General features: G+C 42.1%; 1 protein-coding gene across 1 annotated transcript; it reads right to left on the bottom strand.

Moving 5' to 3' along the window:
• Nucleotides 1-1,757: 1,757 nt before the first annotated feature.
• LOC149300291 (TSC22 domain family protein 2-like) lies at nucleotides 1,758-26,391 on the bottom strand. Its single transcript, XM_089485436.1, has 3 exons — nucleotides 24,557-26,391; nucleotides 4,074-4,125; nucleotides 1,758-2,024 (listed from the first exon to the last, which is right to left on the bottom strand). The coding sequence occupies exons 1-3, from the start codon at nucleotides 26,389-26,391 to the stop codon at nucleotides 1,758-1,760; spliced, it is 2,154 nt and encodes a 717-aa protein (XP_089341562.1).
• Nucleotides 26,392-26,619: the final 228 nt, after the last annotated feature.

Raw genomic sequence — 26,619 nt, 5'->3', positions numbered from 1 at the left:
AAATGAGGTACAAGAGTGGTTCAAGAATATAGGTCATGCAGATCATGCTGAACAGCAAAAAGAAAAGAAAATATTGTGAAAGACAGAAAACGCTAAATAAAAAAATACAGAAAATGTGCATTATAACAAAGATACACAGATTTGCTTCTTTGGTTACAAAGTCGGTTGAACAATTTCACAGTTTTGTTTTTTTTTGTTTGTTTTGTTTTAAACCCACCCTAAAAAAAAAAAAAAAGTATAATGTATATATACATATACACACACAACTCACTTATATTGTTTAAAAAGAAAAGGAATCATGGCATTTGTTTTCCTTTCTCACAGTCAGAAAGAAGAGAAATGAACAAAGTATTCTTCATCAAAATAACTAATCTATCATTTATTTTAGAATCACAACTGTTGTTCTCCTGTACAGGTGCATTAGGTTTTCATACTTACATTCTTTACAAAATTTACATTCAAACTGGATCTTAACAAATAAATACCAAAGTAAACCTGCTGTTAGTGTTTGAGTATATACTCTTTCCGTTATGGCCAAAACATTTTGTTTACTGAATGCAAATCAGTTTTATGGATATAATTACACATTTATACTCTACGAGGAGGGGGGGGGGGGAAGGTAAATAAAATAAAGATTCTGTGACATTGTTCACACATATTATGAAAATAGCAGCCCTGTAATAAATAAAACACGAACATTAAATGAAACTGACAGAGGCTAATATTCCTCATTTTTAACGAACGGTGGCTCTCACGGAACACAATGGAGATGTGCTTACAAAGTACTGACATAGTATGGCTCAGAGTATATTCTAGGCATAGATGCTACCCTGGGAGAGCCACCAAAGCTCAGCAAGACCTTTTGCGGTATTCTGACATCAGATATTAGTATATAAAGGCAGTATCAAATGTTGAGGGGTCCCCTTTATAGAGCAGGCGCAGTGGAGTTTAGGGTTCATCTTCGTACCACTGCCACGGACCAAGGTATTCTCAGTGGGGGTTTCAAATCATCAAATTTAGGCTGTAGACCCCATGGCTAGTGGCTGTAGGCACATGAGAGCCATTTGTGACAGAAAGTCATTCTCTAACAGATGTACGAATTTGATAACATGTCTGCTCTTAAGCAGAACGAAAGATCCAAGACCTGTGTCAAGTACCCACCTCAGCACTTGACTTTTAGTACCTGTGCTTGCACGGTACAAAGTTCGAGACAGGAAACTCAAACCATCAGGTCTAGGACAACAATTAATTAATCTATGGCAAAACTCTAAAATGTTTTCTGGACAGTGACATCTATAACAAGGCATTAAAATGTACACATGCCTTGTCCCTGCACTGTCTGGGTATACTGCACTTCACAGTACGCAGATCACTGCTGCAATTCCAAGTATCGGTGTAGATACATTGTGTTTTACAAAAAGGGATTCTCCCCTCAAAGCATAAAATTCTGCTTTATCTACTTTGGAAAAGGAAATGATGTTCCTTTCCACACATCTTCAATACAAGGACATGTATCCAACATACATGTCTCCCACTCTTAAAACCTGACGCAGAAAGCAATAGGCATTACCGCTTCCTCACAGCGAGAAGTCTGCTAGAACGATTGTCTAATACTGAAAAGGCCAACACACACAAATGAAGCATGGCTACTTGCTTTCATCATTTTCCCTCAGTTTTATGTGGAAAGAACAGCAGTGGCACACAAGGACAGAACGCTTTCGGTTTGCTGGACGAGGCAAGAAAGCAGATTGGATTGCTTATGCTGAGGAGACATTCGGTTGCTGCGTAGGGTGTGCGATCTGCGGAGCGGTGAGAGGGGCCGTAGTCACCGGAGGCTGTTGCTGGCAGCTGTTGAGACCCACCTGGGTGGAGAGCTGAGACAGCTGATCGTTGTTGGAAAGGGATTTTAACAGTGCATTCTCACGTTCAAGTGTAGAGTTCTTTTCGATCAATTCCTTTATTTGTTCCTTTAGGACTTCCACTTCTTCTCTTACAGCATACATCAGATGGCTTTTGACCAGGTCCTAGCGAAAAGAAAAAAAGGATATTGAGATTACAAAGTCTAAGTAATCGTTTTGAAAAATCAGCTTCGCGGATCGGTTTCCCCAGGGAGGGGATCTGCTATGGAGAAGACTGGACTTCCACAGAAAGCACCCTTTGCCCAGCAAACACAAGTAGGACACTAGCTTAGAGCAGCACCCACTGGCAAGGCCATTATAAGCCAGGATCTAGGGCATAATGAGATCAAACAGATCACTGAGATGGTTCGTAAGGTCACAATCTGTATTCATACATAAAGCTAAGAATACCCAGTAAAATTGCTGCAACCCCAAGCAGAACACAAGGCACCTTTACAGGTTTGGCTAGCAACCTACAGTGCGTCAAATACTTAAGTGTGCTTCATTTGAACTTCTACGTCCATGATCTGCTATAAACGCGTTTAACCGGAATAATCACCCCTGCAACTTGTACGCTATAGTAAGGAATTTAAATAAAAGCAGCAAAGGTTGTCAAAGCCTCACAGGTCAACAAAAGGTAATCATGTTAAAAATAGCAATAAAGCAGCCAAGAAATTAGGCATGAATATGGATCTGAGGTTACACGCCCAGTAAGCTTCTTAAATAAACGGGTCCTAAATCCTACATATTACGCAACATGCATATTTGCACTTAATGCATGGACTCATGAGAATCCCACCTTATCCCGGCCCCCCAGCACGCAGGAGATATGTTCTGCCGAAAGCACCTCGGCATGCGCAGTAAGTGTCCTGATCTGAACGGACAGTGAGGCGGGGGTTTAGGAAGGCAAGTCGTTTAATACTCGTTCTTTGTCTGTGGCTTTAAAAATCCACCTTATATCTTAATTACTTTAAACAAGATCAGGAAGATTCACCCTCCCGGTTATCTTATCTCTGCCCTGTTAAGTCGCTGGCCGTTAGTTACACTAAGTATCGCTAAGCGAGACACAATTAGATATCAGAAGTTAAGATTTATGTTAAAATGGTCTTCCATGGCCATGAAAGTTTGGCGTCTGTTTAGGGAAACAAAAAAGGTCATTCATAATATCATTGGCAAAGTTGTTTTGGGGTATGGGGCCATTGTATCTGCCCAACATGAGTACAGTTTACGGTTTATACATGTGTACAACATATTTGCCTTTATCATGGCAGCGACAACTTCTTAAATGTACTTCAACCGCAACGCGACAGACCCCCAACATTACAATACTAAGCGGTATTGTTAAAATAGGGGTTTTTAAAAAAATGGAAAACCCAACACAATTAAGCAATTTAAATAAAACTAAACTTTGAGCCATAGTAGGCTACAAAACTTGGTCATATTATAGGTGCAGCCGATTCTTCGCTTATAAGGCTTGAATGATTACTCCTCTCTACCAAGTTATTCCTCCTTTTAGCTGAACCCGGATGGGCAAAGCAGCCTCTGTAAGCATTAGATACGCCAAAGAAGGGAAGTTCAAGACTTTAGGAAATATAATTTTATTAAAAAAACAAAACAAAAACAAAAAAAAAATTGCACCAGCATTTGATCAAAACGCCAACGGTTACTTTTGGGTAGATGGTGATTTTGCAAAGTCAGAATTTGGCACCATAAAAACAAACAAATAAAAATCGAGGTCCAATCCCTACATATCCAAGGAGTTGGGGACATGCCAAGTCTTAACACTCCAGCAAAGGCAATGGGTTAAGAACAAAAAAAACAGTAAATAAATCCTAAAATCATTTTCCCCAGGCAGTCCTTTTTCCATTTATCTAAATAATCACCAATTGCCACATTTTGTGCATTTTCACCCAAGGAATTGAATCACAGATGGCAGGACGGCATTGGCCACGATAGAGAATTTCAGATCCTATCTTGTATACGACTTTAAAAGTCAATGTGCTACAAGCGGAAAAGAGCACAAACACTTAATTTGAACCACAAAAAGATAAATGATGTAAAAATAAAAATTTACATATCTATCAACGGATAACCGGGCAAAACCAGAGGACAGATCCCACTCAACCCAATGACAATTTCTTTTAATACAGACTTTATTTTTAACCCACTACTCACCATCGCCTGCTCGATTTTGTTGTCAATGGCTACAACATTCGCACTTGACGCACTGCAAAAGGAAGAGAGAAAACACTTAATATATTATAATGTAACATCAGATTGATCAGATTTCATTCAAGAAGATGGGAAAATCCACACGTGGTAAAGGTTAATATTTACACAGCAGTGAGAAGAACCAGTCCGCATAATCATTAGGAGCGAAATCATGAGATCGGAACAACTTTTTATAGTCACATTTCTATTTAAACAGCCTTTGGGCAACGAGAATTCATACCGGTATCTGTGTACAGAAAGGAGCTGGTTTTGACTGTTGCATCAACAAAATGATCGCCTCCGTGTGACTACGAACACAATTCACATTGTTGCCCATACAAACACTTTCCATCGTACACACCAATTACAGACGTGCCTCTCACACACACACACACACGACAACCGGAAAACTCTGCAGTCCCCAGTTCATCCGCCCCACGGGGCACAACGTGCGAGGCAGTTATCGGTTTCACGTCTTAAAACAATCAGATTTGGGTACATTGGCTCTCCGCACCCATCAGCGAGAAAGACATTTTACTAAATTCATTCCAAAACGACAAACCCTATCCTGTGAACAAAAGTGAAATATGGTATACGTGCCCAGTACAGCGAAAATATATTCAGGGATCCAAATATACGAAGAGGAATAACCGGCAGACGGGGCAGAGCACACAAGGGCCGCTGTTACCGAAGCACAGCTGGGACAGTCACAATGACAGCATTGAAAGGTGCCGGTAACCCAAATAGAAATAGCTGTGGATTCTTTTTATAAGCAACGCGGTTTATTCTGCCCCAGAAAGAACATTTAAAGGACATGTTTTGGAGATCTACCAATCCAACGCCGTATTTCGCTGTCAAAGCAATCACCCGAAGGCGCACATTACGGTTTGGTTACGGTTATTTGATATGCAGGGAGCGTAGAGTTAACAGATGGGGGGGGGGGGGGGGAGTAGACACACCGGGCTACTTCAGAGTCATTTAACACAGCCATCCCCACGCAGATATTGTTTAGAGTATCGGCGGAGGGGGCCGGGTTTTCTATTAGAATTTCCCCAATAATATAGCCATGAAAAACTTGATAGGACTCGCCAAACCTGGGGTGCTTTGACGTAGTGGCCAGCTAAGCAATATATGGCCATATAGTGTGCCCAATTCTGCACACATCATGGACACTTTACAGTCTTACGAAATAATAAATTATTATTAACCTGTGATGTCATCCTGTGTTTACATGCTTTAAAATGTTTTAAAAACCCTACAATTCAACCGATTAAGGACAGTCATAAAAACACAAAAAAACACCTTACACTGCAATAATAGCCAAAGAATAATGCCATTTCAACGATTAACACACTCAGCCTTCAAGTGCCGCGTTCACTTAAACAGCAGTCGGCCCTCCAGTGTTTATTATTTTTTTATCAACGCCGAGGGGCCATCACTGAAAGTGGTGGGGTCAGTCTCTCCAGAGCACTGGGGTGGGACAAGCGCAACATACATTAATTTGGTTAATAAACTAAAAACTACCTAAAGTGCGGATCAGCGTATTGGAGGGAATGGATTTAAACCGCTTAAAGGAATTCAGACTTGCCGCAAGATGTGGCAGAGGCGAAGAAGTCTGCTACCCTGAAGAGCTTACCTCCTTTCCTCACCCAACTCACAGGAATTTATGAAGGACCTCTCTGGTTATAATGGGCACTTAAATGCTTAGGATATCCAAATACCCCATTAAATGATAGTCTCTACTTGCAAATAGATAGAGATGCTCCCTATGCATCTGCACCATTCCCCATCCTCACAGCAGATGTGTTCTTACAGGTATGAGGCTTTCACATCACAGTAAGTCTACTTTCCTTTAGTATTTCTTTGTTGGTGAATAAAATGCAGTTTAAGCCTTGCCACAGATCAAGGGTGTTGGAAGTTAATGCAAAGAACACCTTAAATCAATCGCGCATACATTTGAGGGTCACTTAGAAAAGTTAATGCACAAAAAACTTGCTTTTCTTTCAAAAACATGAAAAGGATCAGAAATAATGTAGATGTTAAGGTTGTTAAGCAACTATAGTAGCTGGGAATGGCGGATTTTTAATCACTCCCATGACTCCTGGCAAGTTGTGTCAGCCAATCCAAGTTTATGTCTAAAAGGATAAATTGATAGTTAGAAAACCCCTTTGCAATGTCCATGTTTTCCATGAAAACCGCTACGTGACCCCAAACTTTTGAATGGTTATGTATTTGCTTTAAATACAAATACATCTTATTCACCAAACTGTAAACTGTTCTCCATCCTTAAAGAAAAAAAGTGCTGGACAGAACGCCTTTCATGTATGTATACGTCAAAAACCCAAAAAGTCATTTTCCAAACATCAGCTACAAGGCACATCACGGAGATGCCTACACGGCAATTCTAGTTACAATGCAATAAAATGCTGAATGGGTATCACAAACATAGCTACACAATATATAGTGCTAAAAATTAGCCCATTATGGATTCATATTGGAAATACAAGGGTCGGCTCACTAACACGCCTGCATCGACACTCAAGTGTTCATCCTTCTGGTTACCGATCCACGTCCAGAAAACCGATGGCAAAAGTAGCTTTGCAGACAGTTTGTATGACGACTTTAATGAACCCACGCGGCCGAAAGAAATAAACTCACCAGCGTGTTGTGACCCGTGGATGAGAGAGAGCGGGGTACATGCAGGATCGCCTACAAGCCATCACTTCCACATCAGAAAAGCAAAAAACTAAATGAAAATAAGATGCGCTTCCCGTCAGCACGTAGAGTGTGCACTCGCAATCACCCGACGTGTCAATAACAAGACTCAGCAGCCAAGCGTCTCAGCTACATGAGAACGAGAAACGGTCCGGCCCCGGGGCGGGGGAAACGTACGTACGCAGAGCCACCAGTCTCATGAAACATTCCCTCTCTCAAACGTGATTGCTTTGTTAAACACACCTATTATCCTACAGAACAAACAAGCCCTTTAACCCCTTCCTAAGGGCACCTTATCTGCAAAACCCTACACCTTATTGGGTGTCATTATGTTTGTTTACGATGGCCCTTTTTCATTTTTACTGCCCCCATACAAGTTACACATCATTTATTCAAGGACAGATAGAAAAAACATTCAGAATGAAGACCTATTATAATATAAGGCAGTCATGTTGACAGACAGACATTATATTTAGATGCCGTCATAAATGTATGTATCAGAAGATAAGAACCTGTTGGCCCATCTAGTCGGGACATTTTTGGCTTCTCAAGAAGAATTGGTAAAAGTACTGTATTAGCCTCTACCACTTCTGCTGGGACGCTGTTCCAGGGTACACCGAGATTATATTCAGCCTTTGGGTTTGCTTTTATTACTTTAATGTTAACATTGAGCTGCAAGGGGCGCACTAGTCCATTCTTCTATATAAAAGTTTTACCTTTCTTTACATCACATGCAGCGTCTTTAGTAATAAATATACGCGGTTTTGCACTGGCGAAGAAAGATGGATTTTGTAAACTCTGAGCTTCCATTCTTCATTCGTTTAATCATTAAGTTTATCTTCAGTCTATCTACCTCACCCCGATAAAATCATCAACAAAAAACGAATGTATTGTCTTCCCCTTTTATAAAAAACAGAAGGATTCACCAGCTCGGGCAGATACTTTTGTTGCTGTTATGCGTCGGATACATTAAAGAGAAAGTCCGTCCCATGAATATTATAATCAAATATAATATAGAGCAGGTCTGTGCTTATAAGTCCCTTTCTCTTCCTCAAAACGAGTTCCCCGTTTTACTGCATGTTAATTAGTGAAGGCTTTTCTTTGTGGGGAAGAAAGTCGTCTTACGTCACTAGTCCTCCAGCTGCTGGAAGCAGGGAGAACCCTCACTTAATTCCAGCCAAGTTTAACAAATACTTTCTTAAATACAGAAAGACATTTTTACCATATCTGTTTTCAAACTGAAATTCCCTTTATGTTTAGTGTACCGAGCCAATTTATATATTTTTCTTTTTTTTGGGGGGGGGGGGGGGGAGTCAGTTGATTTTTGTTATCTTTAACTTTTGGATTGGGGACAGGGAAGTTGTTTTTTTTTTTATATATATTCTTTATTACTTCATACTCATTACTGGAGATTATGACTGATCTATTTAATTATTCAAAGTACATTGTCCGTTTTGTTATTACACGGTCTCTCCAGTTTCCGAATTGATCGTTGTTGCTGCTGGGATCAGCCTGCAGTCCACAGGAGGGTCTTCCTTTGAGAACACCAGGACTCAATCGCGGCTCATTACACATCACGGGTCAAGAAGCCCATGTTTCCCAGAAATCTAGGCAGCGCTTCCCCCGGCTGCAGTTCAAGGCAATAATAAAGTAGCTGGCATATGCCAATGAGGGAGCCCATATAGCCGCGGACAAGGAATAAAAAAAGTGTCATTCAATGCGCTATTTCTAAGGCTACTTCTAGAACTCCTTCAATGCTTTGGAAGCAATGAACTTTGGGGGAATCCAGAGCAGGATTGTTTTTTTTAGACATACCAAAATTGCCACCCACCTATAGAGGAACATCATTCCGTGAAAATACATACAGGGGTGTCCAATGTGTCACAATCTCACCTCTTGGTGAACTCTAAATGCATCTCCTTTTACATCACACTTAGGCTTTCTATAGCTTACATAACCATACTGAAACACAGAGGCAGTTGAAGTTAATGTATGTCGCACTCCATTAAGGTCATGTCATTTCCGCTTATAGGATGTAGAAATGTGGTTATGCTCCACCAGTCATGTCACCAAATTCCTGATTCGCTTACTCATATCCTCCCAGTCTGCAATTTGTTGCTAACCAGCTTCTCAGTCGCCGTACACCGATCAGCCTATCAGACGCAGTTTTAGCTTCACCACTACTATGCATGAACACTGCGACGCCTCCCAAACAAAGACGGTTCCGATCAGACTCCTACATAACCCCACTCCAAACGCAAAGGCTAAATATTCAGTGCAGGTTTTCCATCTCTCCTTTTACAAATACAAAAATAACACAAACAGATAAAAGCCTCAATACAGAAGAAAACTTTTTAGGGGACACGAAATTTTTTGCAGTTATATGGAGCTCCTTTTGTTACAAAAAAAAAACAAAAAAAAACCGACATGTGCCTTAATCAACTAAAGAACAAAAATGTATTTATGTCTATCATTCTCTCCGCAGCCCAACAGATGGCAGCATTAAACTAGAATTCCCTGAGCTCTGGATATAAAAAACAAAAAAAAAACAAAAAAAAAAACACACCAGCATTGGAAATAGTTTTACCTGTGCTACCAAAAGAAAAATTTAGTTTTTAACTTACCAAGAACACATTACAAGTAAACATAAACAATATATACGTCACTGTGATATGAGGACATATGCCCACAGTCGTACAACATTAGCCCAGACCTCTGATGAAGCTCTGAGGAGCGAAACATGTCAGGGGGGCTATTTGTCTGAGTTTTTAATAAGCCCGTGTCACTGGTCATAATTCAATTACTCTTGTTAGGACTGCAGCCATCAAACAGTATATATGATGTGATACTATTAGTGTTATACGACTGTGGGCATATGCCCTCATGTCACAGTGATGTATACCTTTTATGGTAGGACTGGCGACACTGGTGTTTTTAAACATCTTTTTTGGTTATACCTTTTAACAAACATGTTAATAAAAGTGATGTTTTATGGTGGGGTAATAAGGGTATTTTTGATCCGGGGAACGGGATTGGTTTGTTTTTAGATACAATATATACACACACACACACACACACACGAAAATGTGATTGAAATAAGTCACGTCTGAGTCAAGTGGACTACAATTGTAGCAGGCAGAGACATTTTAGGCTAAAAGCAGGTATCATGGCTTCAGCAGTTATATAGAAATTTGCAGAATGTGTTTAAATGGCAGCTCTAAAGGCAGACATCGACGAATACTACACACAGCAGACTGATAACGGGAAGGTGGCCAATCCCGAGTTCCCATTTTTCCTGATGTAGAGACTCCGAATCAGTCCTTGATCCAGTCCCGTAATCAGGATATAGTGTTACTTCTACCCCATGCATGTCTAAATTCCCTTATCGTAGCAGCCCCCAAAACTGCTGGGAGACGGATCCATTTATCCAGCACCCTCACTGTACAGTAAACCTTTAGTTACAGGGAAGTCTGACCCTCTAGTTTTAGATACGACTTCTTGTTCCAACATTTCTCCTCCTTTCAGGTAAGCTAGTCTCCGGAGCTGTACAGAATACTCGAGGTGAGGTCTGGTCAGAGATCTGTAATGTGGCAGAACCACCTACCTTTCTCTTACCAAAATGTCACTCGCTCTACAACCCAGCACCATGCTTACTTTTTCTGACAATTTATTGCATTGTCTTCTAATTGAGTCATCAGACATAATTATTCCCCTCTTCCGTTGTGACCAAGGCCAATGTCCCAGCGCTATATGCTGTCTTTATGTACCAAGCGCAGTAGTTTATGTTGATAAACATTAAACTGCAGCTGTCCCACTCTTGACCATTCTTATTCAACTTATGTAGGTGCAGACCTTTGTATCATCCGCAAAGAGACATACGTCACTTACTAAAATCTAGATAAACAGCTCCCCTCTGGTGTCTTTTAGTTAACTTATCACAAAAAAATAAATTAAGTTTGACAGGATCTCCCCTTAGCGAGTCCAGGCGGTTTCTAAGCATGCAAACCATTTCCTCACAAATATTTAACAATCCTATCCTTTAGCATGGTTTCCATTAAGGCAGGGCTTGACAAATTTTTTTAAAATCTAGGAGCCAGCTAAAAAAAGTTTAGAGCCAGGACTTGTTGCCCTACACTCACACTTTGCCCCAGCACTTAGTCTTACACTTTACCCTAGCCCGCACTTTGCCCTGCACTTACACTTTGCCCACACTAAAAAGCACCATTAATTAACTCTGTACCCAGCTTCCCATAGGCATCTGTCACTAAATAGCTTCCCATAGTCCCATGTTTAGTGACAAAGATGCCTATAGGAAATTGGGGACAGAGTTTGCCTTTGCCCCCAGTCTCCCACTGCCAAGCATGCCCCCAGTTACTACCACTTACCTGACCCCAACGTGCACTCTGTTGGATTCCCGCTGCTGCTGCCGGCGGCTCCACTCATCCTCCTCACTGAACGGGGCTGGCACCTCCCACAAAGCTCATTGAGCAGCGCTGGTGCCGCCCGCGAAAGTTATTGAGCGGCGCCGGCTGACTCACTTCTATTTCGAATCGACAGGGGTGGCGTTTTAAGAAGCCATCCCTGTTGATCCGAAATAGAATTGAGTCAGCTGGCCAGCGCGACTCAGTGACCTTCGTGGGCGGTGCCAGCCCCGTTCAGTGGGCAGAGCCGCCGGCAGCAGTGGGCTTGTCTGCATCGCACAGACGCCCGCTGCTGCCGGAAAAGAGGCTCCAAGTCCCCTGCAACGCCGCGGGGGATCTGGATCCTAAACCCAATTATAGGTTTGGCTCACAAACACCTAGGCGCCAGGACAAAGTTATCAGTCGCCATGGCGCCTGGGATTTGTCGAGCCCTGCATTATCGTTGGCAAGTACTGACGCAAGACTTACTGGTCTGCAGTTTTTTGTGAAGTTGTACTACAGTTGCCAACTTAAAAAAAATTCTGGAACTAGTCCTGCCAATAGTGACTAGTTAAATAAGTCAGTGCCAGTACACCCCAGAGCTCCTTTAGTAACTTCAGGTGTATCTCATTCCATGGATTTGTCAGTTTTTACTTTGGATAGTTCATCTTCCTCCGTAAACAACCCTGTTTATCTTTGCCAACAGTTACCCCACACTGTGGACGTCTACCCGACCCGCAGATATAGCCACCCCTAAGAATCTAAATTCTTAAACAAAAAAAATTTTAGGGTTCGGCCTATAATCGAGCAAATACAGCTAAAAGCTACCTTCTCCAACATTTGTGCAACACCTGGGGAGTACCACAGTAGTTTCCCTTTTCTTTTAGTCTAAGTAGCAGGTTTAATGCACTTTTTTGCCACCTTTAGCAGAACATCTCAAATATTTCCATTTTTCCTGGACTATGAAAGACTCCAACAAATGTTTTCATTTTAGAAAAATCTTCTATAAAATACAGTGCCTGTAAAGAATTTGTGTCTCTAGCTTCTGGCTGACTCAGAAAGATTTAAGTCCTCCATAACTATAAAGATGTCAAAAAGGTGGTTATTTCGTATAATAGCAGGCAGTCAAACTCCTCTACGTGTCTTGCTAAAAGAAAGATTAGACATGATAACTCCCCCCCCATAAGTCTGTCCAGGATCATAGCACAAGTATAATGCACCGATGACTTTACAGGAAATTGTGCTTCAGTCAGGACATTGAGGACACAAAATGAATTGGTGTTGAGATAATGAAAATAGTCATTATCAATTAGTCGAATCGATTTTTAATCGATTATAAAAAGGGTTTTTTTCAGAGCAAATCCTCTGAAAAACTCCTCTCCTTATAGAATCCGACCTCAAACAGAGATCGGATTATAACACTAGAATCCAGATCCCCCACAACGCTGCAGTATTCCCCTCACTGTCGGCCAGTCTCTCACTTACGTCTCTCTCCCCCCCTCCCATACACTGCTCTGCCTCTCTCCCGACTCCCTGGTGTCTTGTGAACCTCCGTTGCTGACAGGCACTTTCACTGCAGCTTCATAGAAGCCTCAGCGTAAGTGAAGGTGAGTAACGGAGGCTGTCTGTGCGCATCGTGCAGACCCCCACCGGCTGACAGAGATTCAAGGTCTCCTGCAGAGGATCATCCTCTGTCAGCCGGTGGGGGTCTGCATTGCACAGACAGCCTCCGTTACCGTCCTTCACTTACACTGAGGCTTCTATGAAGCTGCAGTGAAAGTGCCTGCCAGCAACGGAGGTTCACAAAACACCAGGGAGTCGGGAGAGAGGCAGAGGGGGGAGGAGGGCCACCCTCCCATCCGCCACTCTGCCTCTCTACCCGGCTCCCTGGTGTCTTGTGAACCTCCGTTGCTGACAGGAGACAAAGTGCTGTATGGGGGGGGGGATTGGAAGCCAGAGTGCTGTATGGAGGGGGGGGGGGGAGGCAGAGTGGTGTATGGGTGAGTTATAGTGGTGTAATGAATTTCAGGGAGGCAGAATGGCATATCTGGGGGAGTTAGAGTGGTGTATAGGGGAGGCAGAGTGGCATATCTGGGGTGGCAGAGTGGTGAATCAGGGAGTATAATGAATTTCAGGGTGGTGCAGGGCATTTATGGGGAGCAAAGTGGCATATCAGGGTGCACAGTGGCATATAGGGGGTATAAGGCATAAATGGGGGCGAGTGGCATATTGGAAGTTAAGGCATATCGATATTAGGCATATCAGGGGGGGCATAAGACATATCTGGGGGTAAAAGGTATATCAGGGGGCTCAGTTGCATATCACTGGCATATGAGTATAAGGCATATCGGGGGCACAGTGGCATATCGGGGGCACAGTGGAATCTGGCATATAAGAGGTATAAGGCATATATGGGGGAAGTGTGGCAAGCTGGGGGTCAGATGTGCATAACTGGGGGCAGTTTGGTAAATAAAAGAAAATAAACAAGGCTTTTTTTCTCAGTTTTTATTAAATATGAAAAATAGTTAACATGAATTAATATTTACTAATAACTTTGTATTAAAACCTAGTTTGAGAAACACTGTTTGGGTTCTTGTAGCTTTTATTATGTCCGTAAAATAAGAAGGTGAATAGAGAGGCCATTGCAATAAAGAGATGAAAGTACATTTTTTTTATTCGATTAATCGAAACAAATAATCGCCCAACTAATCGATTATTAAAATAGTTAGTTGCAGCCCTAGTTGAGATGCACAGCACTATACACAGTCCTGCATAATCCAGCTACCAACTTTTCCTTTCAGTATTGCATCACGTTTATACAAATTATGGTTAAAACTGATATTCTAAAGAATGCATGCACAAGAACACTGATTTGTGAGCTTTGTATCCTTACTGGCATAGCAAAACGAAGAAGAAAAAAAAAAAAAAAAAAAAAACCCCAGCATGGAGATGTATTCTGCAGTTTAGCTGGGGGACTCGCACTTCGATAAACCATCAGCACCACCTATACTTGGCACAAGTTACTTCTGGTTACACCACTCTTTCTTCAACTTTTAAAAAGAGACAGTCTAATACCTCATACTCTTAAAGGGCACTTGCTGTTAGAAGACGCAGTGAAGCCCTGTCCTTTAAAGTACTTTAGAGGATATATGATGGCTGGAGTGCTGGGAATTTTACAAAATACTTCATTACAAAAGCCTTTTAATCCTTATGGGGGGGGGGGGCTCACAGCAGGCAGTGACAATGCCGATCCCGGCAACCATGGCAGCTTAAACTGTTCACAATAACGCCATGAGATATATCATGGACGACACATTTTCTGCCATCACTAACTGCATAGGATAGGAAACTACAAATTGGCGCAGTTTTTTTTTTCCCCCTGGGTGGCATTTTATATCACTCAACACAAACTTACATGAGTATTAGCTGGTATTCCCCCCTACCCCAATTGATTAGGTAACCTACGTGTTGCTGGGTCGCAACTGCGATGCGGAAATTGTGCTTAAGGAGCTTGTGACTGGGCTCTTACCGACAAGTTATCCAAATAACAGACAACACCTTTCGCCTTCAAGTTCCTTGCCATCCATTATTACAACTGGAACGCAGCAACTGGTGTCCTGCGGATCTATGTTTAGATAATTACACAGTTAATCTGTTTGTACTTAGAAACAATAAAAGCTGTTGAATAGACTATGGCTTGGGCTATAGTACCGGGAATTTTTTTTTGTTTTTGCTCAGTTAGAGGCTTTGATGTCTTAGGGGGAAGACTATTCTTTATGAATCTTGCATTGTAGGAACATCTTATCACCAGAAAGTATTACAATTATACATTTTTATTCCACAATTTTTATTCCAATTTGACATAAATTCATGTAAAGCCTTTGACATTTGCAAGGTTCCAAGAAGCCTTCCTTAATCTGGTATATCCATAACCTTGCAGATCTAGCCACTAAAACTTCCACCATACAGGCATTGGTGTGTTCTGACCTTTTTATAGTACTGAACACAGATGCATCCCTATTGGGCATTTTTTTTTAATAGCTATTGAAGGGGATGTTTCCTCATTCTTTGGGAAACTGGTAATTTCCTTCCATTCCCCGGGAATCACCCCTTCCCAGCTCTGGACCAGAAACAAGTGAGAGTTTTGTGCCTGAAGCTTTTGAATAGTACATTCTTATGTACTATTCTTTTAACTTGTGATAAATACCATGATATGCTTCAGAGATGAAGGAAGGCATCTCAACTACCCCCCACACACACCATTAAGTAATGGGGAGGGAGTAATGCGAGGCACACATTGGCTCAAGACATGTAGGTTTGCTTTCAATGAGCAGTCTTCTGAAAGTACATGCAATGAAAGTACATGCAGCGTTGCCGACAATTCTTCCTTCGTTCATAAACCTGATGGGCTACCAATAGCAGAGAAAAAAGTGACAAGACAAGCGACCTATTAGCTTGCTACTCAAATGCCACCAGTGACCCAATCAGCAGGGCCACATTCTTTAATGGAGGACGAGCTTACCTTTCTAACCACTATAGAGAAAACAGAGGCAAGTAATTTGGGTCAGGGGATGAGCAGAGTGACCAGGGACCATTAAGGTAGAGTCTTCAGGTGTTGCCCAACCTAGGGCTATACCCTTGTCTTTCAGCCACAATAGGTAAACCCTCATAAACAGGTGCCTAACCCAAGGACGGTATAAAAAAAACAAAACAAAAAACCAAATCTCTAAACTGGAGGTAGGACCAAAAAAAAAAAAACAAAAAAACACAATATTATATATATCTTACTGCAGGACTATCCAGTCCACTACAGTACTCATATCACTCAGCTTATAGGAGTCCATCTAGAAACTAGGCCTTTAACCACAGTGAAGACATTCCACGAGGAACCATATATTTTCTGAAAATGTTAAGAGCCTTATTTACTAGATGTTCTGCTGGAAGGCTAATTGGTGTAGCTGTTAATACCCGTTAGTGAACGTTGGTTTCCTTCTTGCAAAACTCAGAGGGATAGGTTTCATAGCAACTTTCATGGTTATGCCAAAAATAAAAACTTCCCAGGAGAAAGCAAAACGTACAATGCAGGGACAGTTTGTCTATGGAAGTTTCTCAGGAAGGAAGTTAATACAGAAGTTATCTTTCACTTTTCAAAGTTATCTAAAAATATATATAAAAAAAAAAAACCTGTCCTTTTAATTAAATGCCAACAATTTATTAGGACAATGTAGACTTTGATTTATACCACAAAGAGCTGCTGTAATATGTGACTTGACAGATCAAAGTATTTTATCCAACACACAGTATTACATTATGCTTGTACTATAAGCACCAGTTCTGCTCTTGTAGGTTTCATGGCCAAACTCCACTGGTTGTGTATTGGCGTTACCATGTTAATTTTAAAGAACGGTCTTTTCTAAGGTGGAATCAACGATCTCTTGCTTGTATTTGCTTTGTCCACGAAGACTTTTGTTTCCAAAGTTCACATGGACTACTGCTGCTCGTTGAGATAGTTCTGTCCGCCAAACAAGAACATTATTCTTCGGGATACCATGTACACCAGTTATGACTTGTACACACACACACACACACACACACACCAGCCATGGAGGTGGCCGTAAGATGTAACGTCACCCAAGATGATATTTTGTTACATTGCCATCAGGAGACTACCACGTAAAGGCACCTCTTTGCCAATGTATGTACAATTCCAGAGCACATTTTCAGGTACACATAGTATTCCTGTAAGTGTAGGATGTCGAACTTCTACATTATCTCCCCAAAAATAAATACTGTATGTACCGATACTGTTAGGAAGTATCATTGCTCCTGAAGACCAGCATCCCTGAAATATGAAAAGCCACTGGCGCTTTACACGCAAAAGGAAATTTTGTTTCCATGTACCCTTTACAGGAAATGTTAAACGACTAATAACATTGAAAAACTAAACAGGTGTAATTAAAAGCAACACTAAAATTTCTAAAGACCAAATATTCAGACAACATGCAATGTACAAAAAGCAAGCAGAACACAGTACAATCCCTTACATTCGAGGAGAATTCCCCACTTTAAATTGTACAGATAATTTCAAAATCACGAAGCATGATGATCAAGCCAGAATATTTGCAGCTCACAGTAAAATTAGTAAGGCATATTTTGAGAATCATAACCGTGATTAAGACCACAACACCACACAGTTATACACCAATGAGAAAAACGCTTGTGTATTAAGTTTACCAATTCATCAATCTTGCACAAAATTCTGGGAATGTCTTTGTATGGAATGGCGTTTCACAGAGGCCCTTTAAAGAATGGAAATTAATCTTACCTTTCTGGATCGCTTGCTCTCTGTTTGGCCTTAGAATAAGTTGCTAAACCAGTCGACGGTCACAAACTGTTAATTCCCTTTATTTCTTTTACGATATTCCCTGCTCCCTTGACTGCTCTAATCCAATTCCAAGTTCCTCCAAAGCAAAATAGCAACACTGTAGATCTAAAAAGACTAGAGAAAAAAAAAAAAAGTTGTACACAATTAGAAATGCAACTTCCCTCTACAGATACCCCAGATGTCTACGTTCAACGGACTGGGAATTGAAGGTTCTGGAACAAAAGATGAATAATCAATGGAAACTTCAGCTTGTCTAAGTGGCCAGCGTGGCGTATGTGAGCAAGGTTCGATATTTTCTTCCAAATGGTGAGATGGAATAAAATGGAATTCCATTTACATTTATGTTGTAAAAGCAGAACACAGACAAATCTGGCTTTTGAAAGAAAGGAGAATAATAAAAAAATAAAAATAAAAAAAAAAATTACTCAGTCTTCAGAAGGGGGTTACATTTTCCCAGCAGCGATTCGGTTTTGAAAATGTAATTACAAAAGTAGCTTGAAAATGATAAAGCATCAACTACATTATAGGAATTATATAAAGTCTTTGCTTGGCCCTTCAAAAGTGCGATCTAATGATAGTCAAAAGGCATGTTTCAGAGGCCAATTAGAAGCCACCACGTTTTTTGCTGCTACATTTTCAGATATATGGAAGCAGCCAGTTTGTTCAGTTAACCAATGCGTCCTCCTTTACAAATGCAGCCGTTATTGGCACATACTGCAGGTCGGGGGCAGCTATGGGGGGCTACAAGGCTCATTCTAAATTATCAAATGCATTTACAGATCAATTTGCAAATGGTTTCATCAGATCAATCTCAATTGATCTGTTAATGAAAAAACTAGTTTTGTTTTTATGTAATTTTAGAGAAATAAGTGCTCTCTTCCCTCCACGGTCTTCTTTTAAGACAAGCTTGCTTCTTCAGACTTGGGGAGGGGACAAAAAAACCCCAAACATTTTATAATTTTTTCCAGGTGTTTAAATCCAGAAGATGTTTTAATAAATGAATTCCTAAAAAATGTTTTATATTTTTTTTTATTTTAGGTTTGTGCTCATAAAAAAAGGGAGCAGGACCATTTAAAGGCTGGATTCACATTATTATAAGCAGATAGAAAGTTTTTTTGGGGAACGGATGTCCTTTATGCTTGTATTTTTTTTTTTTTGTTACTTTTTAACAAAATGTATATCTATAAACATTTAGAGAAAAAACAACCCAAAACATCCAATTGTCTTCCTTAGCTTGCCTCCATGAATAAACTTCAAGTTCAGGAAACGTTCTTGGCCGTTACCAGGTAGTATCTGTAAGGATTAACAGTCTTCGTGGGACATCACCTTCCAACATTCTTCTCTAGGGTTGCAGGCTTTTTAAAAAATGTTTCAATGCGAGTTATAATTTGAGAATGTTACGTCCTGGTTCCATAGTGCAGACATAAGGAGGAGTTCTGGGCAACAAAATGTAAGTGTTTGAATAGGAAGCTTTCATTTACCGTATAATCAGAAAGTTGGTGAACCGGTCCAAACTTTGTTCAATTGAAATTTCCACCCCACCCAAAAAAAATTTAAAATAAAAAAAAGATCTGGGAATGAAAGTAAACTTATGTTGAAGTTAAATATTTAATGGAAGTCTAGAACTGGATTTGAGCATTGATGGGAGCAAGAAACAACCTAAAAGAAAAATACCAAGTTAGAATCTGATCCGACACCCACATCCCAACGTAAACCAGCCAAAGCTGTAGATCATTTTCATAGCACCATTTGCCAGGTGTTAACGCAAGAATCAAGCTCATCACAAGCCGTTCATGCAAGCCTCCACGGACAGCAATCCAATAGCCATACCTATCACACAGTTTCTTTGGCCCACGGACCTTCAGATGAAAAGCTTCATAGAAAGCAGATGAGGGATTCCTGCGAGACCCAAGAATCGAATAAAACATGGTTTAAACACATCTCTGCTAATAAAAGGCTTATACCAAGAAGTGCAATCACATGGAATTAATGGCTGTAGCGGGGCACCACAAAATAACGTTGTGGAGAATGGATCGCATTTGGGATTTCTTAACTTCTTAAGACGTATCATTTGTACATAAACAGGAACCCTGAACACAAGCAAGATAAGGACTGCTGAACAGCAAATATTACTTATGAAGTGTTATTTGCCACCAACCCACTGCATGGCACTCATGGCAGTCAAGTTTCCGTGGAACAGATTGCCTTTATCTGGCATGTCATAAGCATACCAGGTAATCTCTCAGTGCCATAACCAAATTTGAAGCCACACTGAAATATGAATTGACTCAAATAGCACCCCCCCCAAAAAAAAAAACCAAAAAAAAAAAACCACAACGCACAGCAAAGCACCACAATTACAGAAAGATACAGTAACACGGGTACAGACACACATTTCACTCTCCGGGGAACACAAAGATACGATCACACAAATCAAAAGAACCTGCACTAGGTGAAGTAATTCACACGTCGCCCCCTCGCTCACCGGATTTGTACTCTTATGCTGGGTTTGCTTTAAGTAATTAAATACAGCTTGTACTTCTAGGAGCTTTCATTATACAAGGTTTTGTTTTTTTTGGAAGGACTCTACAAAGCCCAGGTAACACGATGACCAAGAATTGTCTGACTGAATGCACTAGTTGCTCACATTTACACGCAGCGGGGAGATGGGTGCCCAGCGGCGTCACGGCAGTCAAAATAGCCCAAAATGACCGCGCCGTATAACACTGTGCAGGCCGAGTGTAAAACAATCTAGGATTTGGGATCTGCTTTAAGCTGCGGTAAGCTGGCTCATCACCTCACATCAGCCCTACGGTTTTATATAGCATGCAGAGTCTTAACATACCGGGCTGGGAAACCGTGCACGATCTATTGTTGAGCAAACACTTCGCTTACTATTGGTGAAGTTTAGCCGCTTTAATTAAACCTACTCAAGCGGGCCTTTAATCAAACGTGGCAGCAGGCAGCGGAGAACCAAGGGCTTACAATGTGAACTGCAGCTACCGGCTGGAGCCGACCGGTCACAATCACAGCCATTCACAAGAGGGACTGGAATGTGGCCTGAACAGCGCATGCTGGACGGCTATCTATGGAAAATGATCTACACTCTGATCCTATTCCAACACACGGTTGTAGTTTACATCTCCGTGCCAAACATGGAGGACTTTTCAAGGAGTTCTCTCTCTCGGCAGCACAAGCAACCACGTCACATTCACACACACAGTATTTTAGAAAGGATTATTTATCACCCCCCCCCCCGATGATGCACAATATTAACACGCATCTCAATCGCAATGTGAATGATAACTCATGAAGTGCCACGCAATTTAGACATTAAAGAACACATAACTCTTGTACTTGCCTTATTTTTGTGGAGGCAATTTTAAAATCTTCCAACATTTTTTTCATGTGCGGTGTCATCAGCAACAAAAGTGGCATGATTTAAATATTCATCCATACGGCACAAAACAAAAAAAAAACAAAAACAAAAAAAAAACAAAAAACACAGTAACCCCCCACCCAAAAAAAATAAAAAAAATTTACAAAAATTAAAAAAGTGCAACACTAATTATACTAAAGACATGCAAAGTAGAATAGTACAGAAAGCTTAAAAATGGAAACAAAACAGCAACTTATTTTTTTAAAGAATAAGAACTAAATCGCCAGTAATTGCAATGGATAGATTGGCTTCTCCCGGGCTTAAAATACAGATGGTCTAATATCTTAATTATCCCTGTCAGGAGCCAGACAGACTAAAAGTGAGAAGTCATGACTACCTAGCTCCTGGGACTTTTATGCCCTGCCAGCACATGGGTGTTGGAAAACTACCAAACTAGCCCCCATGAAACAAGAATACCTTGAGAATAATATATTAGATATATATCTCTATCACAATATTGTTCAAAAAGTTTGGAGGTCATTTAAAAATGTCCTTGCGTTTGAAAAAGAGGGCCGATTTTTAATGGAATATCTTCATAGGAGGTCCTTTATCACTCCCATCACTCCTGTGTTCAAATGGCACGTTGTGTTCATTAATCCAAGTTTAAATTTAAAAGGTCAACTTTTCATTAGAAAACCATGTTGTAATTAGGTTACAGCTAGAAATGTCCTAAAGGACACCGAACATTTGAACAGTAGTGTATATATACCCATAATAATAAAAAAAGGTTGTGTGTACATCAAAGCAAATAAGGTTTGAACATGACACGTCAATTGAAGTCTTTACCTAGCTGTAATAAACGATACCCGTTTGCACTCGCTTGTGTTTAGATCTCACTTTTATTATAAAATCTATCCGTTTCACACGTGTTCCTTATCAGCTCAGTAATATCTGTGTAAAACCTCAGCTGAAGCAATGCCATACACAGAGATTTAACAGGAGGAGACATTGTAATCACAACATAAGGTGAAGGAAAGCCAGACTCACTCCCATCACTACTAAAAAACACATACAGACAGATCTAAGTCACAAGCGGGGTGGGAGAAGAAAGGGAGGGGGGGGACCTGCAGTAAGTTCCTCAATCCAATAAAAAGTTTTATTATCCTATCATAGATGTCGGATTAGGCGCCACTTCTGAGCCAACGTCAGCTGCTCCATGATGCTGCTTTTTGTACGGTATACTCCGGACTGAATTGATCTTACGACGTTGGGTTGAGAAAGTTACTGGCGGATGTCTTTATGGCTCGCTCCGCATACGCGAAGTGATGTAGCTAATGGGAACAGCCACAGCTTAGCGGGCAAAAAGGAGTATGATACAAAACAAAACCCAACACCTTTGTAAATTTTTTCATCATGGAGCCTTTTGAGAAATTGGGATCGGTTTCCCTTTTATCGGAATCCAACTACTTCAGCAACCTGTTCAAGAAAGTCATTATCAAACGGAGGCGGTAACGGGAGCTATAAATATTTATGGTGGCGAGAAACCAAACAGAAATCACCTGCCAAATACTGTGAGGGGGACACGAACGAGACCCATCACTACGAGAGACTGCACCAAAAAGGATAAGCGATGACGCGCACAAAAACAAAGCCCCCAAAACTGATCTCAAACGAGGAGGATTAGAACCGCTTCAGCCACAGTTTGTAGTTTACACGCAAAAGGAGTTATCAAGATACACGAGCAGATGTTTCCGTGATATCGCCACCATATAGCATAGAGAACGGTCAGTATAAACATGAACACGGCCAACACCGCTTTATACAATTAAGTGCAGTTATCGACGTGCCAGGCAACAGGTAAATCATGATTCAACCGCTCAACTATTCCAGGTATCGGCAGCAGCTGATAATGAGTCAGTCCTGGGAAAGTTACCGATACCAGCGTGGAAGCTGAGAATAACAGCGAGCGATGCTGAACTTCTTTACTTGGCAGCTGCAGACAATATGTGGACCAGTCTAATACACAGTACAGTGGGGCGTATCTGGAGGGCTTCTTTAAATGTATGGGGGGGGGGCCAATGTATGGCATGATTAATTTATCTATACATTATGCAGGGCCAGCAACAGAGTGAAAGACCGATGCAAACGCCTGTGAATAAATCCCAGCATGTTTGAGAAAGAAGTGCCCGGTTCTTTTAAAACGGCCCACAAAGCACAGGCAAGTTACAATAGAAAATAAATCCCGGAGCATCGAGGCTGGAGAAGCAGTTACAGAATTGGAACGGAGCGATCCTCAGCATATTAAAGAGCAACGTGGCCTGGCAGCGAGCGAAAACATCACATGATTCTTTTGTGTAATCGTTACATATCAGTGCGATGGCAGCGCCTACCAAATGCTACAGACCTATGAATGAAAGATCCCATGGAGTCTGTGCACCGGCGGTGTATACCCCGACATGCAAAGAAGGGGCTCAGCAGATATGGGGCTGGGAGAGATTGTGGCCGTGAGCGACCCGATCTAAATATAGATTCCCTCAAGATTGTAAGCTTGCGAGCAGGGCTCTCTCCACCTAATGTATCGATTTGCCTTAATCTGTCAATTCTCGTCTTGTCATACCCCTTGAATACATGTAGTGTAAGAAATGCCGCGTAAATTGTTGGTGCTATATAAATAAAAGAATTATAATTAAAGACACTTCTACAGCATGCATGCTTTATGTGTGTATACATAATTAAACATGAAATATATAGTTTACCGAAATCACTTAGCCTGCAACGAATACACGCAGACTACACCAGGTGTGATCTGTCAAACACAAGATACCTAGCGGCACCCACTCCATTTGGCTGAAAGTTGGGTTTCGCAGAAGGGCGTCACACGCAAGGAAATATTGAAACACCCAACTTATTGGTTCAGAACTTGGATCAAAGACTCAGTCAACCCAATCACAGAGTCAGTGCTTAAGAGCAGCCCCATAAACACTGGCTTTTCCTAAAGTTCTTTTCTACCTCCTGTGGGAAATTCTGAAAATAATCCAAGATCTCCATGTTTGTTCATGAAGACCTTGAGTGAACATAACAAGTGATCGGCCAATGAACAGCCCCTTTTATAATACATTTATCTGTCACAGATGTGCAAACTCACCCGTGTCCATTGTGCGGACACACGCTGTATACAGATATAATACTCACAATGTGAACTTTCAAACATCTGAGCCCTCAGTTATACAAATATCACAGAGCAACAGCACCCAATGCGCCTTAACCAGTGCAGATATTGCAGTTTGTACCTTAATACAATACACACATATATATATATATACACACACACACACACACACACATGTGATATATCACAAAGCAGACATGTCCATTAGTATATGCACACTTTTGGCCAGTCCATAACTGTGGAATTATAGAAATGAAATGATTTATCACCTTTCAAACAAACTACAAACCTGCTATTCAAGTGTGTCATTCAGTTTCACTGAAACACAAATATACACATTCCTGGAAAAAAAATAAATGCATTTAGAAACATTCAAGAAAAATGTGAAATGCATCATACCTGTCATCATCGCCATCAACTGGAATAGGTAAACCAAATACGGGTAAGTGGAGAGGATTTGCTAGAGCGTCTGTAATAGGAACCTTCACGAAAGACTTCTCAGAAATTAGGGAAACCGACGGCTGAGGTAGGGGCTCCGACTTTCTTCTGTCGTCAATCTGACCAGTCAATGACTGTGTCTGAAATAGATTTATGTTAGTTTGGGGTAGACTTGCATGCACATTTGCCATGCCTTGCATTGCTGGAAGCCCAACAGGTGGGATCAGGCTACTACTCCTACTGACAGGTGTATGGCTGGTTAATGGAGACTGTGCAAACGTAGAAGGGGCAATTGGCATAGAAACAGGAGCGGCAGACGCAGTAGGCACACTACTTGGTACAGCCACATTCTGCATTCCAGGAGGCATGGCATGGTGTCCACCAGGAATGCTTGACACATGACTACTCCCGCCAGCTTGCTGTTGACTTGTTTTGTGTTGCACTACACCTACTGAGGACACATTTGTCTGCGCCGCCGTTCCTGGAGGCTGCACATGAACCGGGAGGGTTTGCGGTGCTTGACCACTTTGTATGAGCCCAGAACTTTGGCTCAGTGACTCGCTAGTTTTGGGAAGAAGACCCATCAGTTGTGCTCCACCTGCTTGCAGGTGCTGGCCTGGAAGACTGGATGGAGACCCAGTACTTGTAATAACCGAAGCTGTGGTGGCTTTCTGACTTGTTCCTTGTGACTGCATAACTGTTATGTGTTGCACATACTCTGGCTGGGCAGAGGACTGGGTAGACATGACATGCCCAGGCTGGACCTGGGAGAAAGCAAACTGTTGTGGTTGACTCACAGAAACACTTGCCTGCTGCTGGGTTATAGTTACAGGTACATTCTGGGGTACGGTGCCTTTGCCATTGTGTCCACCTTGTACAATGTTCTGAGGAGATACATGGGATTGGCTCTGCTGCACCATCATCTGAGTGGTGACTGCAGCACCAGGATACATTGGCTGAGCAGCCCCCTGAGACACTGCTCCGCCTATAGGCTGCTGCCCAATAACAAAATGCTGCTGCTGGGAGGGCTGGTTCATCTTCTCACTCGAATGCAACTGTGACACAGCAGTAAGAGGGCTGTCAGCCAGAGACTCTGGAGCGTAGCCTATGTGCACGGCAGACGCCACCACTGAGCCACCGGTGGCACCCAAACCACTGTCTCTGTCCACAGAGTGATCAATGGTGCTGGTGTGCCTGATCGTGTCCCCAGTCCTATTGATCAAGGTGGAATCCGAGTCCCTATCGTAATACTCCATACACGTCCAGCGACCCCTCCTGTATGGCTCTCCTGAGCCGTGATCCAGCTTGATCACCCGAAAACGGGAGCTGCAAGTGGCCGTGCTGCTGGCGGCAGGCTGAGATGTGACATGGGGCGCGCTGGTCGGTGTAGCAACACCAGGGAGCGCAGTGGGGGTATGGGGAGCAGAGAGCTGGCCGGAAGGGCCTCCCGTGGCCACCTGGCCGCTGCTCCGCGTCACAGCTCCCCCGCCGACCCCAATCACTGCGCCCGCGATCCCGAAACTTTCCTGTGGAACGTTAGGAGACATAGTTCCCGGCGTCTCCGCTTCCCCGACATTATTCAGGGTCTCCTCGGAGGAACTCCTTTCCACCACGTCCTCGGGCCCGTAGTCTGTGGCCCGGGACACATCGAAAATCTCAGATGAGACATCCTCGGTCCGCGATTCGTCCGGATCGTCCAGGCTCTCCGTATCTTCCGTGATGCTGCTGGTGGCCTGGGCCGTGGTGACGCTGGTGATCTGGAAACAGCTCTTTTTCTTAGCCGGCATCTTAGACATCGTGGAGGGGCAGAACCAAAACAAATCCCCACGGGGAGGCTGGAAGATGGGACGAGGTAGGCCGTTCCTGGCCGATAGGGCTTCCGTTCTCTCCCCTAGCAGGGCGAGCAGAGCTCGGGGACTAGTTGTCAAAGCTCCTCACAGTCCGCCTCTAGCGTAGCGAAGACATCGCGGGTTCTCCGACTTCCTATCTCTTCGCTTCACCTCAGTCAACTAGGACAGCAGGCC

Source organism: Sceloporus occidentalis, unplaced genomic scaffold, assembly GCF_023333645.1.
Source record: "Sceloporus occidentalis isolate IW3139 unplaced genomic scaffold, rSceOcc1.0.p SCAF_25, whole genome shotgun sequence".
Classification (NCBI taxonomy): domain Eukaryota; kingdom Metazoa; phylum Chordata; class Lepidosauria; order Squamata; family Phrynosomatidae; genus Sceloporus; species Sceloporus occidentalis.
The sequence above is the reverse complement of the archived record's forward strand: the minus strand, read 5'-3'. Positions and strand labels throughout refer to the sequence as shown.